At 39.2% G+C, this 13,867-nt stretch overlaps 1 protein-coding gene across 1 annotated transcript in view; it reads left to right on the forward strand.

Annotated features, from left to right (window-relative positions):
- The window catches only part of ric8a (ric8 guanine nucleotide exchange factor A), a 77,694-nt gene that overhangs the window by 22,108 nt on the left and 41,719 nt on the right, over positions 1 to 13,867 (forward strand). The window contains exon 3 of the mRNA XM_067100113.1: positions 8,261 to 8,385. Within this exon, the coding sequence (XP_066956214.1) occupies positions 8,261 to 8,385 (125 nt within the window). The remainder of the gene's footprint in view (positions 1 to 8,260; positions 8,386 to 13,867) is intronic.

Consider the following 13,867-nt stretch of genomic DNA (forward strand, 5'->3'; position numbering starts at 1 on the left):
AAAACAGAAGTATTCTCTCAGGGGGAGAGGATGTTCAACAAAACCTGTTAAAGAAACTCCAGCTGGCCAACCGCTGCTATAACAGATAAATCTTCTTTTTCTTGCAATTGAGGTCATATCGCAGTGTCTTAGGTTCAGGCAAAGTTAATATTGATTTTTATGCTTATAATTCAACTGTTGTTAAGCAGAAATTTTTCCTCCACAGATGACAGGTGAAAAAGTGCAATTAATACTACTGCTATTTTGTTTCTGTTAATACAAAATACTGAAGAGAAAGTGTCCATTCATACATGCAATTTTATTCTTTTTTGCCAATCTCTATTAATTTGGGCTTTGTACTTTCCACTTCAAAATCCTTCGCCAGTATTATGGCTATCATGTATCTTAGTTCTTCAGAATATTACAAGTTTCTTTGTGAACTTCTTCTTTTTATCTGGAAGGGACAATACTCAGGATATTTTGCTTGCAGCTTAACTGGAAAGGTTTAGCTAGCTTATCACGATCCCCAATCACAACAGAATAAGACTAGCTTCCTGCATCCTTCAGTAATCAGTCTTTCACTAATCCTCAAAATTACTCAACCTCTTGCCAAACTTCCACAATGGATCTCTGCAGACACCAAAGTGAACAATTGCATGAACACCATGTCTAACAAAAGTCTTCAGTACAGGGACTTGAAATATTTCTTCCAGCATAGAACTTCCACGGTTGAAAAATGCCTGGGTATCTGACAAATCAACTAGAAGCATGTTTGCGTTATAATCTGCAACTGAATATGGGGTTTCATCCGAACTGAGTTTCATGAACTATCCTATTTCACCTTCACCAGAATCATCATGCATTGTACTTGAACCAACAAGAGCCAAATTTCCATTTTCAGATGCCTGATTTTTTGTCACTGCTGACTTTTCACCATTTTTCAGTTTAGTTCCTTTTATTTTTGGCAGTCCTTTCCATAATCCTATAGTACCGAAAGTGTCAGTTTCTTGATGAGGAAACAATCTTCCAATGTTGGACTCAGCTGTATAAAAATTATCTGCATGAGAAGACAACTAGCCCTTGTTAAAAGAGTTTCAAGAGAAACTAATTCTATTAGACACAGGAGAAGATCATATATTTTCCATATATTGTGTATCACTTACCTGCATAGAAGAAGTTCCATATATAACCATTAGAACTTTCACAAAGTTCATAGCTTTATTCCAAACGCTTTACGTTTAGCTGGTATATACTGAACCCATGATAAATTTCCTTCCAGCCTAACAAAGACTCATCAACAGAAACGTTCCTACTTGGAATGTAATTGTTCATAAATTCTTCAAAATAAGATCGGTGAATGGCTTTTTTTTTGCTTTCTTCCTGGTCCTTCTGTTACAGTAATATTGTCAACCAAATGTAAATTTATGCAACAAAGTCAAATCTACGGCCACTCGTACCTTTCGAAAAAGGAGGAGAAACACTCTAGTGTTGAGAAATACATTGAATTGTCACATCTAGTATCAATTCGTAAAATAAGTAGACGATATAAAAGCTTTCATTTCGCTTCTGCACAATGTCAAACCATCTATGTACTAGTGATTGTGAGACAAATGTTCTACATTCTCATCTAGAAACTGATTTGGCAAATCTGTTTGTTTCTTTCTGAGTAATCAGTGATTTCATCATCAAAGTGTTTTCAAAATATTCTAATGGATTCTCTTTATCCTCAACTGAAAATTTCACGCCAGGATCAACAAAAGTAAAAGATCTCTTTCTCCCTCGGAGTCCAGTCTTTCGGCAATGAGAAGTCATCTTCATCTTCCACTCATCAGAAAGAAAAGTTTGTTTCTTCAATATCCTCATACTGGAGGATTCAGAACTAGAGCTCTCATCAAATATGTCTTCAGTATCAGACACCTCGTCTAGGATATGATTTATCTCACCTGAAGACATATGCCTCTCTGTGACATTCATTGTGAAAGACGTGTCCGAAGCCATGTTGTCTCTGAAAAACGCCCTCAAGTGTACTGAAAAAAAAACAGTCATCTAGGCATCAGCCACCAACTGAAAAGAGTTGCCAGGCAGGAAATACGTCATCAATTACAGCTTACGTGTTTCTAAGAGTATTTGCAAATGATGTTCCAACATTTTCCACGACAAACATTATTACGGGACTGACAGCTTGAAAAGCACATTTAAAGATTTAAAGTCTTGAACGTAATATCCCGTTGAAGGCGCTACCGAGTAGATCGCAGTAAACGTATTATTACGTGGGTGACGCTTAACAGGTTAAAGGCTATAGAGCCATGCTCAATTCTGTCTTTAGGCACATAGGTTTGGATCTTGCAACAAGTCAGGATCTTAGTGACTTGATTAAATCTTTCAATACTTTGAGGAACACAGACTGCCTTCTATTCCTTGGAACCAGATATACGTGTCGTTGGCTCTCAGGCACTCTTTGAGCCTCTTCTTACATCTTCCGAAAGACTGAATGAGGAAGACTCTCTTTTTGGTTGCTCTAACGACAGCCAAAAGAGTTAGTGGATTACAGGCCTTGAACAAGCAGGTTGGCTTTTCACAAGGTGATGCGGTCTGCATGTTTACCCTTGGGTTTCTTGCGAAGAATGAAACTCCAGCCAATCCTTGACCCCATTTGTTCTCTATCAAGAATCTTACAGATATCCTGGGACCTACAGACCAGGAGAGAATTCTCTGTCTGGTCAGAGCCTTAAAATGTTACCTGGAGAGGAGTAAGAGCATCAGAAGCCCCTCTCATAAACTCTGGTGTTCCGTAAGGAACCTGTCTCATTGTACGTCCAAGAACGTGTTATCCCTCTTTCTTAGAGAAGTAATCTTTGAACCTCATAGGGGAATTCAGAAAGAGGCTCTACTTTTAATGAAAGTTAAACCCCACGAAGTCCAGGCAGTCGCCACTCACTGGCTTTTAAACCAAATCTGTCACTCTCAGACTATAATTCAATCTATGTACTGGACATGCAGATTTGTGTTTGCCTCTTATTATTTGCATGATGTAGAAACCACTTATGAAAACTGTAATACATTAAGATCATTATCTGTTGCTGGCTTGGTACTGGGGGAGGAAGGATAGGAGCATGTCTCCTATTTCTCTACCTCCTCGCCTTGAATTTAGGTGATCGAGTTATGGAAGCCAGGGGGTACTACGTACCCGGAGTACTCACCAGTCTTCTACTGGATGGGTATGGTGTTTTACATAAGGTGTAGGTGTAGGTAACAATATATTTGGTCAAATTTTTTTTGTACTGTGCCCAGGGCAAGGGCATACCTTTTTGTATGAGGCTTTGACAACCATCGGAGTACTCCTTGGTGGCAAAACACCCACTAAAGTAGAGGCGATTCTCGGCTTTACTACTGCGCCACTACAGGTTGATGATGAGCACCGACCAGAGGCAGTACCCGTGTGCTGTAGCTCTCAACAGATAAGGTTACAACAAGCATTGTCCAATGCTGGCTACCTATCTATTTCAAATTTATCCATTACTGAGTGCTTTTGAGTAGTTAGTGTCTATGTATCCCACCTCCTTTTCCTGTGGGATTCAGCAGTGTGATTACTTGGTAAGTTACTTATGTAAAAATTACATTCTTATAATAAAGTTTTATTTATACTTACCAAGTAATTATAGATCGAAGCCCTCCTGCCTCCCCTCTAATGGACATTATGCAATAACGAATTGAATGCCTGAGCCGGTTGTACCTATTCTTCCTCGAAAGCGGGGCAGGGGCTGTTACACCAAAACAATATGAGTTCTACCGCGAAATTTGTAAAACTTAAGCTGCCGCAAAAAGTAGGAACTAATAGCAATGTAATTACTTGGTAAGTATATATAAAACTTTATTTTATTTATTATAAAAATATAATGTTTAAAGAATCCAAGGAATATAGATGTTCCTAGTGGTACCTTGGTGTCTTAGGAGGAATGATCTTGGGTTCTATTGCCTCTTTAGATATTTTCCCTAGAACTCATACTTAAGAAAGTTCTTCTAAAACCACTTGCTAAAATTTTCCAAGTTTCCACACGATTCATATGTTCACACGGACACCATAACCATCTTGTGCTAGGGTGAGGTTTGTCTGGTGTGGACTGAGGATCTATCCAAAAGTTGGCAAGAGTGTTTACCTACTAATGTTTACAGAGACAGTTGTTAGTTTTTCTCTCTGGAGTTGAGCTGGAGGTATTTTCCTGACCTTGCACCTCTCTATAGGCACCCCATTAAGTTAAATCAGTTTCTAGTTACTCTAAATGTTGTCAGTTCCAGCTATTAGGGTTTTTAGGTCTTTGTCTTACTATGTTATGGGTAATGCTATACTAGACATTGCTTACAACGTGGACCACAGGAGGTCTTTAGGTCGGGTGTAATTAAGGTGCCTGGTACACTGTAACTCTTTTTGGGAAACTTGATGGATTTAGTTTTTGCCTCCAAACCTGTTTTGAGTCTTTAGTAAAAGCCCCTGGAAGCAATTAAACCCTCTCTTGGTAGCTCTAAGGCCTGTGATATGGTAAGAATTACAAGTGTTGCGCAATGCTGACTTTTGCATTGAAGATACATTACTACAGTAGTCCTTTGGTCTTGACCTAGGATGAGAACAAATATCTATTTTGAGGCTTGTCCCTCTCAGGGTTGTTAAATGCAGACTGGACATTATTTAAAGATAATGAATTTTACTCTAATGCCATATAGGGCAATTAGAGTGTACCCAAATAGAGTAAGCCTCTTAGAGACCATATTAATCATTTTATGTTTAAGGTGGAGCGAGCACTACCATGTCTAATTGTTCTGCTCCCCTTTTCTGTTAGTTGGTCAGATTAACACACACAATCTCATACTGAGTTATTACCTTTGCTGGAGGTAATTATTATTATAAAAGGTACTCAACATCCAAAGGCTGGCTGTAGTCAGTGGGCTGTGGGCATCCCCTGTTATGGACCTGTTTGAGACTAAAGGAGGTCATCCTTTTACCAATTTTTGGTTTACCAGTGCCAGGTCCTCTAGCTCTTGGGCAGGAACACCAAGCTGTTCCCTGGGTTGGTTTAGACTGTAATGCCTTTCCTACTCTGACTAAGGCTTCAGGGAGGCATCAGTGTTTTCAGGCACCTTTGTAAGTTGTCCCTTGGTGTTTACCCCAGGTGACCAGGGAAGGCTGGGTTTCCGGTTTCTTTCATTAGTGGACGCAAGCAACTGAGAGGTGAAAAGTTTTCATCACAATCCCACAAGCTACAGATGGCTGCTTGGTATGGTCGATGGTACTGGTGACTCAAGGCGGGATTTTGCAGTAATGCCATCATCAGTGCTGGGAGAGAATCTACTAATCGATTCTTCCAACACCAGTGGTCAGGAGTAAGTTATGGTTCCATGTTAAGGGGAGTTTTCCAGCACCGATACCTCCATAAACAACATGGTTAGGTTTCTGTTGTTTCTCAAAGATGAGGAAACTTCTTGTAGCAGCTTTTAAGGCTAAGAGCCATGTTGGCTTTGACTATAGGCTTGTCTGAGGACAAAAGTCTAGATGTTTTTCAAGGTGTTAAAGTGGAGCTTTCCCGGTCTCTGCTAAGTACTTCACCTTGGAATCTGTATGCCGTTCTTCAGTTCATTATTTTGTCGATCTTTGAACCGTTTAGAACTAGCTCCTTGTAAAGAAGTTTCTATGGAAACTTCACAGTAGCCTAGACACAACTAAAGAGTTAGAGACCAACAATCTTAGTCAGAGAAGATAGGCCTGGCTAAAGACAAGGCAATTATCTTGGCCTTATTTTGGGCTAAGTATTTTTACCTACCCTGGAGTCACTAGGGTTGGAGGAGCTTGACTCTTTGGGGTCCAGTACTGTCTGTAAGGATTGTTGGAATTGCACTAACAGAATTAAACCTATGTACAGGTTCTATCTTGAGTGATATGGAAACTGGAATTTCCTAAGAGTAGAAATGCAATGTCCTTTTCATTGGGTCTTTGGTCAAGGACTTTCACACTAATTTCTATCCTTAATGGAAGGTAAGCCACTGGACATAGGAGCAATGGCTACACTTTTAAATTTGAAAACTTATCCTTGGGTAAGATATGGAAGTCACTCAGTGGCATGGTAATCTTGTACTTGCTTTGGCTTAACCTCATGGTGCAGAGATTAAATGCAATTATGGTTTATGAAGGGGATTTTATGTCCTCAATTGATAGGTAGTCTTTTTTGGTCTACTGCTTTTTAAACCTGGTTGTGGTTTTTGGAAACCTTAGAGGTACTCAGTGTTTAGTATTAGAAGTATACCTTTTTGTACATATGTACTTGTTAGTTATCCATCATTGGCTCTGCAGGGTTTTGGCACAGTAACCCTACCCCTCCTTCTGTTGATGGGGGCATCCTCCAAAGAGACCTCAGCTATATTCATGATGAGGATATCGTACCTGAGTGACAATCCTCCTAAGGTGGCAGTAATAGCCTGTGAATTAAGTTCACTGGTTAAAACAAACACTTGTTTTATACACATACTTTGTTACTAAGTAACCTTTAGGGTTGGCTGATTTTCACTTTGCCCACCACCTGTTTCAAATGTAGGAATCAGCAATATAATGGAGAGGTAAGGTTCATTTAAAAAATATAAATATTTAATTTAAGATTTATTTTTTTAAATACTTACATCTCCATTATATAAATTTCCCTTCCTACCTCCTCACATTGAAAGTGGACAAAAGTAGACTGCCGGCTGATAGTGTTTTGTCCTATTATTCCCCTGGTGGGGGATGGGGAAAGTGATGGATAGAAGAAGGGTATTCATAGAAAACGGAGTGTTCTTGTTTTTTATTTTAATCTTTTGAACTCCCATGGCATGGAAGTAAAAGCTATATAGTGGAAAGGTAAGTATTTTTAAAAAATAATCTTAAATTAAGTATTTATATTTTTTTAAAAGATAACAAATCTAGAAGCATCATTAAAGTTATATGACTCTTGGAAACCTAATATACACGATAATGAAAAGAAAGCTACAGGACACAGAAGATTCTATACCCATTGAATGGTATAGAAACAGTGATTATTATTAATGATTAGATTAGCATAACAATTCCAGACCCTCATATGGTTTTCCAAAATGATTTTTTCCTAAATGAGAGGTGATATTGGACCAAGGTGAAGTAGTAGTTGGGCAGCTAATTAAGATCAGTGAAGGCAACATACAAAGCAGAAAGCAATGCAGCTGGGAGCCAAAAGTACTGCAAGAACCTTCAGTACCAATTACAGTGCATCATACAATGTACACTGTAAGTGGCACCTGCATCTATGAAAACTGAGTACAGAAAAAAGCATAATAGCAGAGATGGCAAATCAGAATTCTGTAGAAGAATGACCAAAATATTACTTTTTAAAATAATGGCTAAGGCCTCTTAACTGCTGAGAGAAAGATGTAAGGAAGAAGCAAGCGTATGGTTACTGAGAGAGAAATTTGAGATATGAATGAGCTTAGTAATACAGAATTTATAAGAGTACACTTTAACCACCAGTTTTAGTTTTCTGAAAAATGCAACAACTACATAGTACAAATTTATTCTTATGAAGGATATAATGTTACATCCAGTCAGTTAATGCGTGACATTACCAATACTGTACTTGGAGAATTATGAATGCAATGTTTCTTGACAGTTTAACACTGGGAAACCTTAGTGTTCTCTGTTAAAGCAACCTCAAATTAACAGACTCCTGTACTTAAGTACATTATTATGATTATTTTTTTTTATGTTAATTTATGAGACACATTTTAAAGTAGATATCTTAAATTGAAAATTGTGTAAAGCACATGTTAGCTAAGAATTGCTCTTAGCTGCAAGATATCTTGAAAATATTCATGTGCGGGTTTTAATAAAGAATCTTTGGTGTTCAGCAGACTTTTTTACTTATTAGAAAGCCAGATCCCAAAACATCTGTTAAGCTGAGGTGTTACTTTGAAAATTTTGCAGATTTTGTTTGTAACTGTATGTTGTGGCTAAGTCTTTCATTAACATTCTGCATTCTGTCAGAAAAATAGGAATTTTTTTTTTTCCTAAATGAGATTTGATAACTCATATATTAGCATGATACAGTATATTGTATGATTTTTCACAATGTATATTGATTGTATGTATTCTGTGATTTGTGATTTTATTTGTCCTGTGAAAAATATTTAAGAACTGGCTGCAAGTATGTTATTATCATAAGAAATGTCTGAATTTAAATTGCTTTAGAATAGGCAGGGAGAGACTTTTAAGATTACTTTCTATTTTCAGCCGTGACGAGTCCTCTCTTAATAATGTTATTGACAGTGAAAGGCTGTCTTACATAGTGAAACTAGCAGGTCTGGTTCCAGAGGAGGAAGCATTGGAACGTCTCAATCAACAGATTAATTATGAAGGTAAATTTATGTGAAATACTATCTGACATTTTTAAAATTTTATTTATTTTCATCCTTTTCCAAATCTTCAAGATGAATTGAGAATAACCAGAAGTTCATAGTTTTTTTTTTTTTGCTCCAACTACTACAAAATCTTAAATAATTGGGAGCATTGATTAGGTTTGTTTGGCTGCAGTTGGGGTTTAAATAGGGTTATGTTCAGTACCCCAGGTTTCTGATAGGTTGTCATTAACTCTCAATAGTTATAATGCCTAATGCAGATGCATTAATTTTATCAAAGAAACATAACTGTTAGAAGTGGCAGGAAAAAGATTACATAAGCTAAAATTACCTTATAAAGCAGATATAAGAAAGAATGTTTATCACCAGGTTTTTTCTCAGCCTGTAACAAATTTCTTAAAAACGTCATGCTACAGAGACGTTATTCTTTGTGAACCAACTGTACAAGAGAAGAGTAGGGCAGGTATAGTAAAAGAGGAATAGAAATAAATTAAAACTCTTATGTCATTCAAGTTTTGTATATTTAGCATATGCAGGCAGTCCCCGGTTATTGGCGGACTCGGTTATCGGCGATCCGGTTTACAGGGCTTGTCTAGCGATGAAAATCAGGGCTTGTCCAGCTATGAAAATCGGTGATTTTTGGCACCGATATGTGCCGATTTCCATTTATCAGCACTGATAATAGGGTATTGGTGCCAATACATACCAAACAGAGGTGCCAATCTCCAGTTATCGGCACTAGTGAGCGCCAAAAATCGCCGATTTTTGTTTATCAGCTATTTTTGCTTATCGTCACATCAGAATGGAACCCAGCCAGTAACTGGGGAATGCTAGTACTTTATATCAAAGCAATTGTTAGGTCTGAAGACAGAGTTAAGGCATTTTAGTTTGGAGACTAAACTGTATTGTGTTTTAGAAATTGGAAATTGCAGAATTGTCTTAGGAAAATAATTAACTTGCCATGTGAAGGAAGATTAAATGAAGAAATTTATATCAGGTATTCAATCATTACAGGAAAAATATTCAGGGAGGCTTTTCAACAGTAAGATGAGTACCCTTCAGGTCCCCTAAATCAGTACATGTAGTACATTTGCTTCCTGTGGTGTAGTAAAGTCATGGTTAAAACTACTATTTATATTAGAGATTGTAATAATTTAATTTCAGTATCAGACAGAGAGTAATGTCAGACAAAAGGCCTATGACACATATTCAGCCTTTCTCTAAGGCATTGCTCAAAATAGTGCCCAGAAAAAGGACAATGAAATAACTAATTAACAGAACATATATGAGACATTTTGAAACCAGAGCCAATCGCAAGTAAACTTTCACTAAACTCATAGGTATTATTTTAAATTTCTTGGCAAAAATTAGAATAGAAAATAGCATTTCCCAATCAAAGAAATGTTTATGGAAAATTTTGACCATTGAATCAGGGAAATTTAGGTGAAATATATCAGTTTTGTACAGGCAGTCCCCGGTTTACGATGGGGGTTCCGTTCTTACGCTGCGTCGTAAACAGAAAAATCATCGAAAATCGTCAAAAATCCAAAGAAAACCTTACTTTTAATGCTTTTGGTGCATTGAAAACGATGTAAAATGCTTTTTTATTGAGTTTTTCATAAAAAAACTCCAAATTTTGATTATTCTGCCATTTTGGAGACAAATTTCTTCCTTCGGATTGGCGTCGTAAGCGTCGTAACCCCGGAACATGCGTCGTAAACCAGGAAATAATTTCTGATGAATATATTTGAAAAGCGTTGTAACCTCGGAACTATTACTTATTATCCATTAAGAGTCAGACTGTTGTGGTAAACAGAAGAATTAATAGGGCTTCAGTTAATTCTAATAGTGTATTATCCAGATTAGATGCTGAAAACATTGCCTGATTGACAGTTTGATTAAACTTTTCAAATTCTCAAGTAATATTTATTGTATGAATGATTCCAAACTGGTAAATCAGAAATTCCAGTTTCAGTGGTAAAATCTCATCTGTGAGATAGTGGATGGCTTAATCTAACTGTTAGGTAAGGCTCACTTCAATATGTTGTGGAAGTGTGAAATGATGAAAGCTATGAATTACATCTTCAAACTCTGAATTGAATTTTTTGGATCTTTTTAAGTACAAGAGCAAGGTCTAGAGAAAAGGGGGTCTACTCATTGGGGGTGAGCTTTTGGGGCTAATTTTTATGTCACTTGTAACTGGAGGTTCAGCAAGAGGCCTTCATTAATGCAAAACTCATTGTTCTTCAGCCGGAACCTTGAACACTGTTGGGGATATTCCTTTTAACTGAGTACAGCACTACCCTAATTTTCAGAGATTACTCCGTCACAGAATAACTTTTAGCATGAATTTTAACAAGGGTTCAAGCAGATTTGCAAAAAATCCGCATACAATTTAGACAAATCTTATTGGGCAATAAGAAAAATGTATACAGTGTAAAGAAGTATTTAATTACTGTACAGAAGCAACATGTTCAAGGAAAATACTTTATTTATATTACACATTATGGGAAAACATTACAGTATTTATTTATTGGTTATACCCACATGATGCAAATGAAGATTTCCATTCATGTATTCAAGGTCACTTGCATAAATGTAAGAAATGTGCATTTTTGTATTCATAATCTAAACATAAGTTTGCATATACACAGTTTTATATAAGCAACTTACCCAGTAATTACATAGCTATTAGTTTCTTTTAACCGGCAGCTCAAAATTTTTAAATTGCTGGTCCGCTAGTTTGTTATGGTTATGGCGACATGCCCTGCCCACTTTCGGGTGTAAGAGAAGGTACAATATAGCAAAGAGCTTCAGTTTGTTTCTGCTGGCTGTGTTTGAAGGACTGTAGTTAGAATTTATACTTTGCTGGTTGTTTGACTTATCTTTAATTGGTGAAGTATTTAACTTTGTAGCCTTTCGGCACAATTAAGACAGTGTTAGGCGAATTTTGATAATTGATTGATGACTCTTTGCCCGTTTTTTGGACTTGTATTAGACTTTCTAGGATGTCTGACACTAGTGGTGCCAACATTAGGTATTGCAGCAAAGCTGCAATACTAGACTAACTGAGAGTCTTACGATCGCACACTGTGTCCATGTAGGGGACAAACATGTTCAGTAGATTACGTTGTGAGGAGTGTAATGACTGGGATATTAAGAAGTGGAAGAGTTAGATGCACATCTCAGAAACTAGCTAAAGATAGGAAGATGAAAGCTATTGCTAAGGAATCTAGTAAAGCTTTATCTAGTCAGGGTTCATCCACTAAGTTGGATGCAATCGCACCTGTAATTTGTTCCAATCCCATTCCATCTCCTCCATTTGTGCAACCATTTCCTTTACCTGGCTCTCACATTTCCGACCCCCAACACCATCGCCAGTCTGGAGTTGAAAATCGACACTCACTTTGAATTGATTGTGCAATCGATCGCTAAATTAGCATCATCGGTGAAAGTACTCATGGATAAAAGAGAGTCAGAGCGCCCCGTGGCGCCCAGTGCAAGTGCAGTGGTAGTGGAGGAGGTGGCTGTTCGGCCCGCTGATTCTCCTAGGCCAAAGGTCCCTGTCATGCTCCCCAGCACCTGGGAGGAGGCAAACTGGCACATAAGGGAGGTCGGTGGGGTCTGCCCCCGAGCAGTCTCCCCCTCAGTTCAGTCTGAAAGTGAATCAGAGCGCCTCGTGGTGCCCACTGCAATTGCAGTGATATTGGAGGAGGTGGCTGTTCGGCCTGGCGATTCTCCTAGGCCAAGGTCCCTGTCATACTCCTCAGCACCTGGGAGGAGCCATACTGGGAGCCTACGGGAGGTCAGTGGGGTATGCCCCCAAGCAGTCACCCCCTCAGTTCATTCTGTTGATGAATCTCAGACTGCAACCAAAGGCCATTGGAAAGGCCTTCAAGTGAGTGCTCACTGATTGTCCTCCAGCGCCAAAGATTTTAGTCCCAGGCGCGCACGGCGCTATGCGGACAAGTCACACCTGCTAAAGCTGCGTGCAGTGGAATTTGAGATTTCTTCCCCTGTTCCTTATAAGAAGGGCAAGGATTCAGTACGCCCATCGTGTAGTCACTGGGATACCCCGGAACAATTCTCTTCTGCTTCTTATGACAATGGTCGTAAATTGATGCCTAAGCGCTTTGTGGTGCAGAGACGTTCGTCGTCGAATAAAGGAGCTACTGCATCAGCTACTGCAAACTCCCTTTTGCGATTGAGCGCCCACAGGCGCCCATTCATCAACAAGTTTCGCTACTGGCTCTCGTCTCCAAAGCACCCCCCCAGCGCCCATTGGTGCCCGTTCTTCAAAAAGTTTCTCTACTGGCTCCCGTCTCCACAGCACCCCCTGAGCGCCCAGTAGCAACCGTTCTTTGACAAGTTTGGCTACTGGCTCCCGTCTCCATAGCGCCCCCTGAGCGCCCATTGGTGCCCGTTCTTCGAAAAGTTTCACTACTGGCTCCCGTCTCCACAGCGCCCATTGGCACCTGCTCCTCCACCTCTTCTTATTAGTGTCGTCTCAGACATTGTTCCTCCTCCAGTTGACCCGATTCAGAGCAGACTGGATAATATTCTCAGTTTGCTTCAGAAGGCTCTCCTACAGCTCAGACGACAGCGAACTTATCACTTTCTCCTGTCTCTTCTGAGGAAGAGGTTGTTCCCGATCAAGATGCTCTTTCATCGGCGTACTTGGCGCTGTTGAGGTTCCTGCTTGCAACTTATCCAAGCTGCTTCTCGCCAGCTATTCCCTCTTCAGCTAAGAAGGCATTGGAGGAAGTAGAAAATTATGTTCTTGGAACTTGCGCACCTTCTTGAAAATATTTTTAAGGTGTTTGAAGTGATGAGCTTCCTTGACTGGGCGGTGGGCACTCTGGCATTTAAACTTAGAGAGTGCTCTTCGTTACCTCAAGAGATCTCATCGAATCTCTTGGGAGTACTTTCCTGTATTGACAGAGGCGTTTGCGATACTACACAGGAGTTAGCCAGTCTGTACACCATGGGTATTCTTAAGAAGAGGGAGCTTTGGTGCTCTTTTACTTTGAAAGGCGTCACTCCATGTCAGAGATTGGCCCTCCTATTCTCCCCTTGGACAAGACATATCTTTTTCCACAGGCTACAGTACTGAATATTGCCTCTGACCTGCAGAAAAAGAACACTCAAGACCTGCTCACTCAATCTATAAGACGCCTAAAGGATTCTTCGGCTCTTCTTCCCAGATCTTTGTCTCCGCTACAACCTACTCCCTTTTGGAGCTCCTGTTCTAGATCCTAGATTAGGACAAGAACTTATGTCTGTTTCTCACAGCATTTCCATCAAGAAGTCCTCTTCAAAGTCTTACTCCAAGAAATGAAAACATGTCCTCCGTATTCAGATAGGAGCGCGGCTCCTTCACTTTTGGGAACGTTGGGAACAAAAGGGAGCAGAATCTTGGATAGTGTCTGTCCTGAAGGAGGGTATACTGTCTCCTCTTTGAACATTCCTCCTCTAATCTGCA

The sequence above is a fragment of the Macrobrachium rosenbergii genome, chromosome 56 (genome assembly GCF_040412425.1).
Source record: "Macrobrachium rosenbergii isolate ZJJX-2024 chromosome 56, ASM4041242v1, whole genome shotgun sequence".
Lineage (NCBI taxonomy): Eukaryota > Metazoa > Arthropoda > Malacostraca > Decapoda > Palaemonidae > Macrobrachium > Macrobrachium rosenbergii.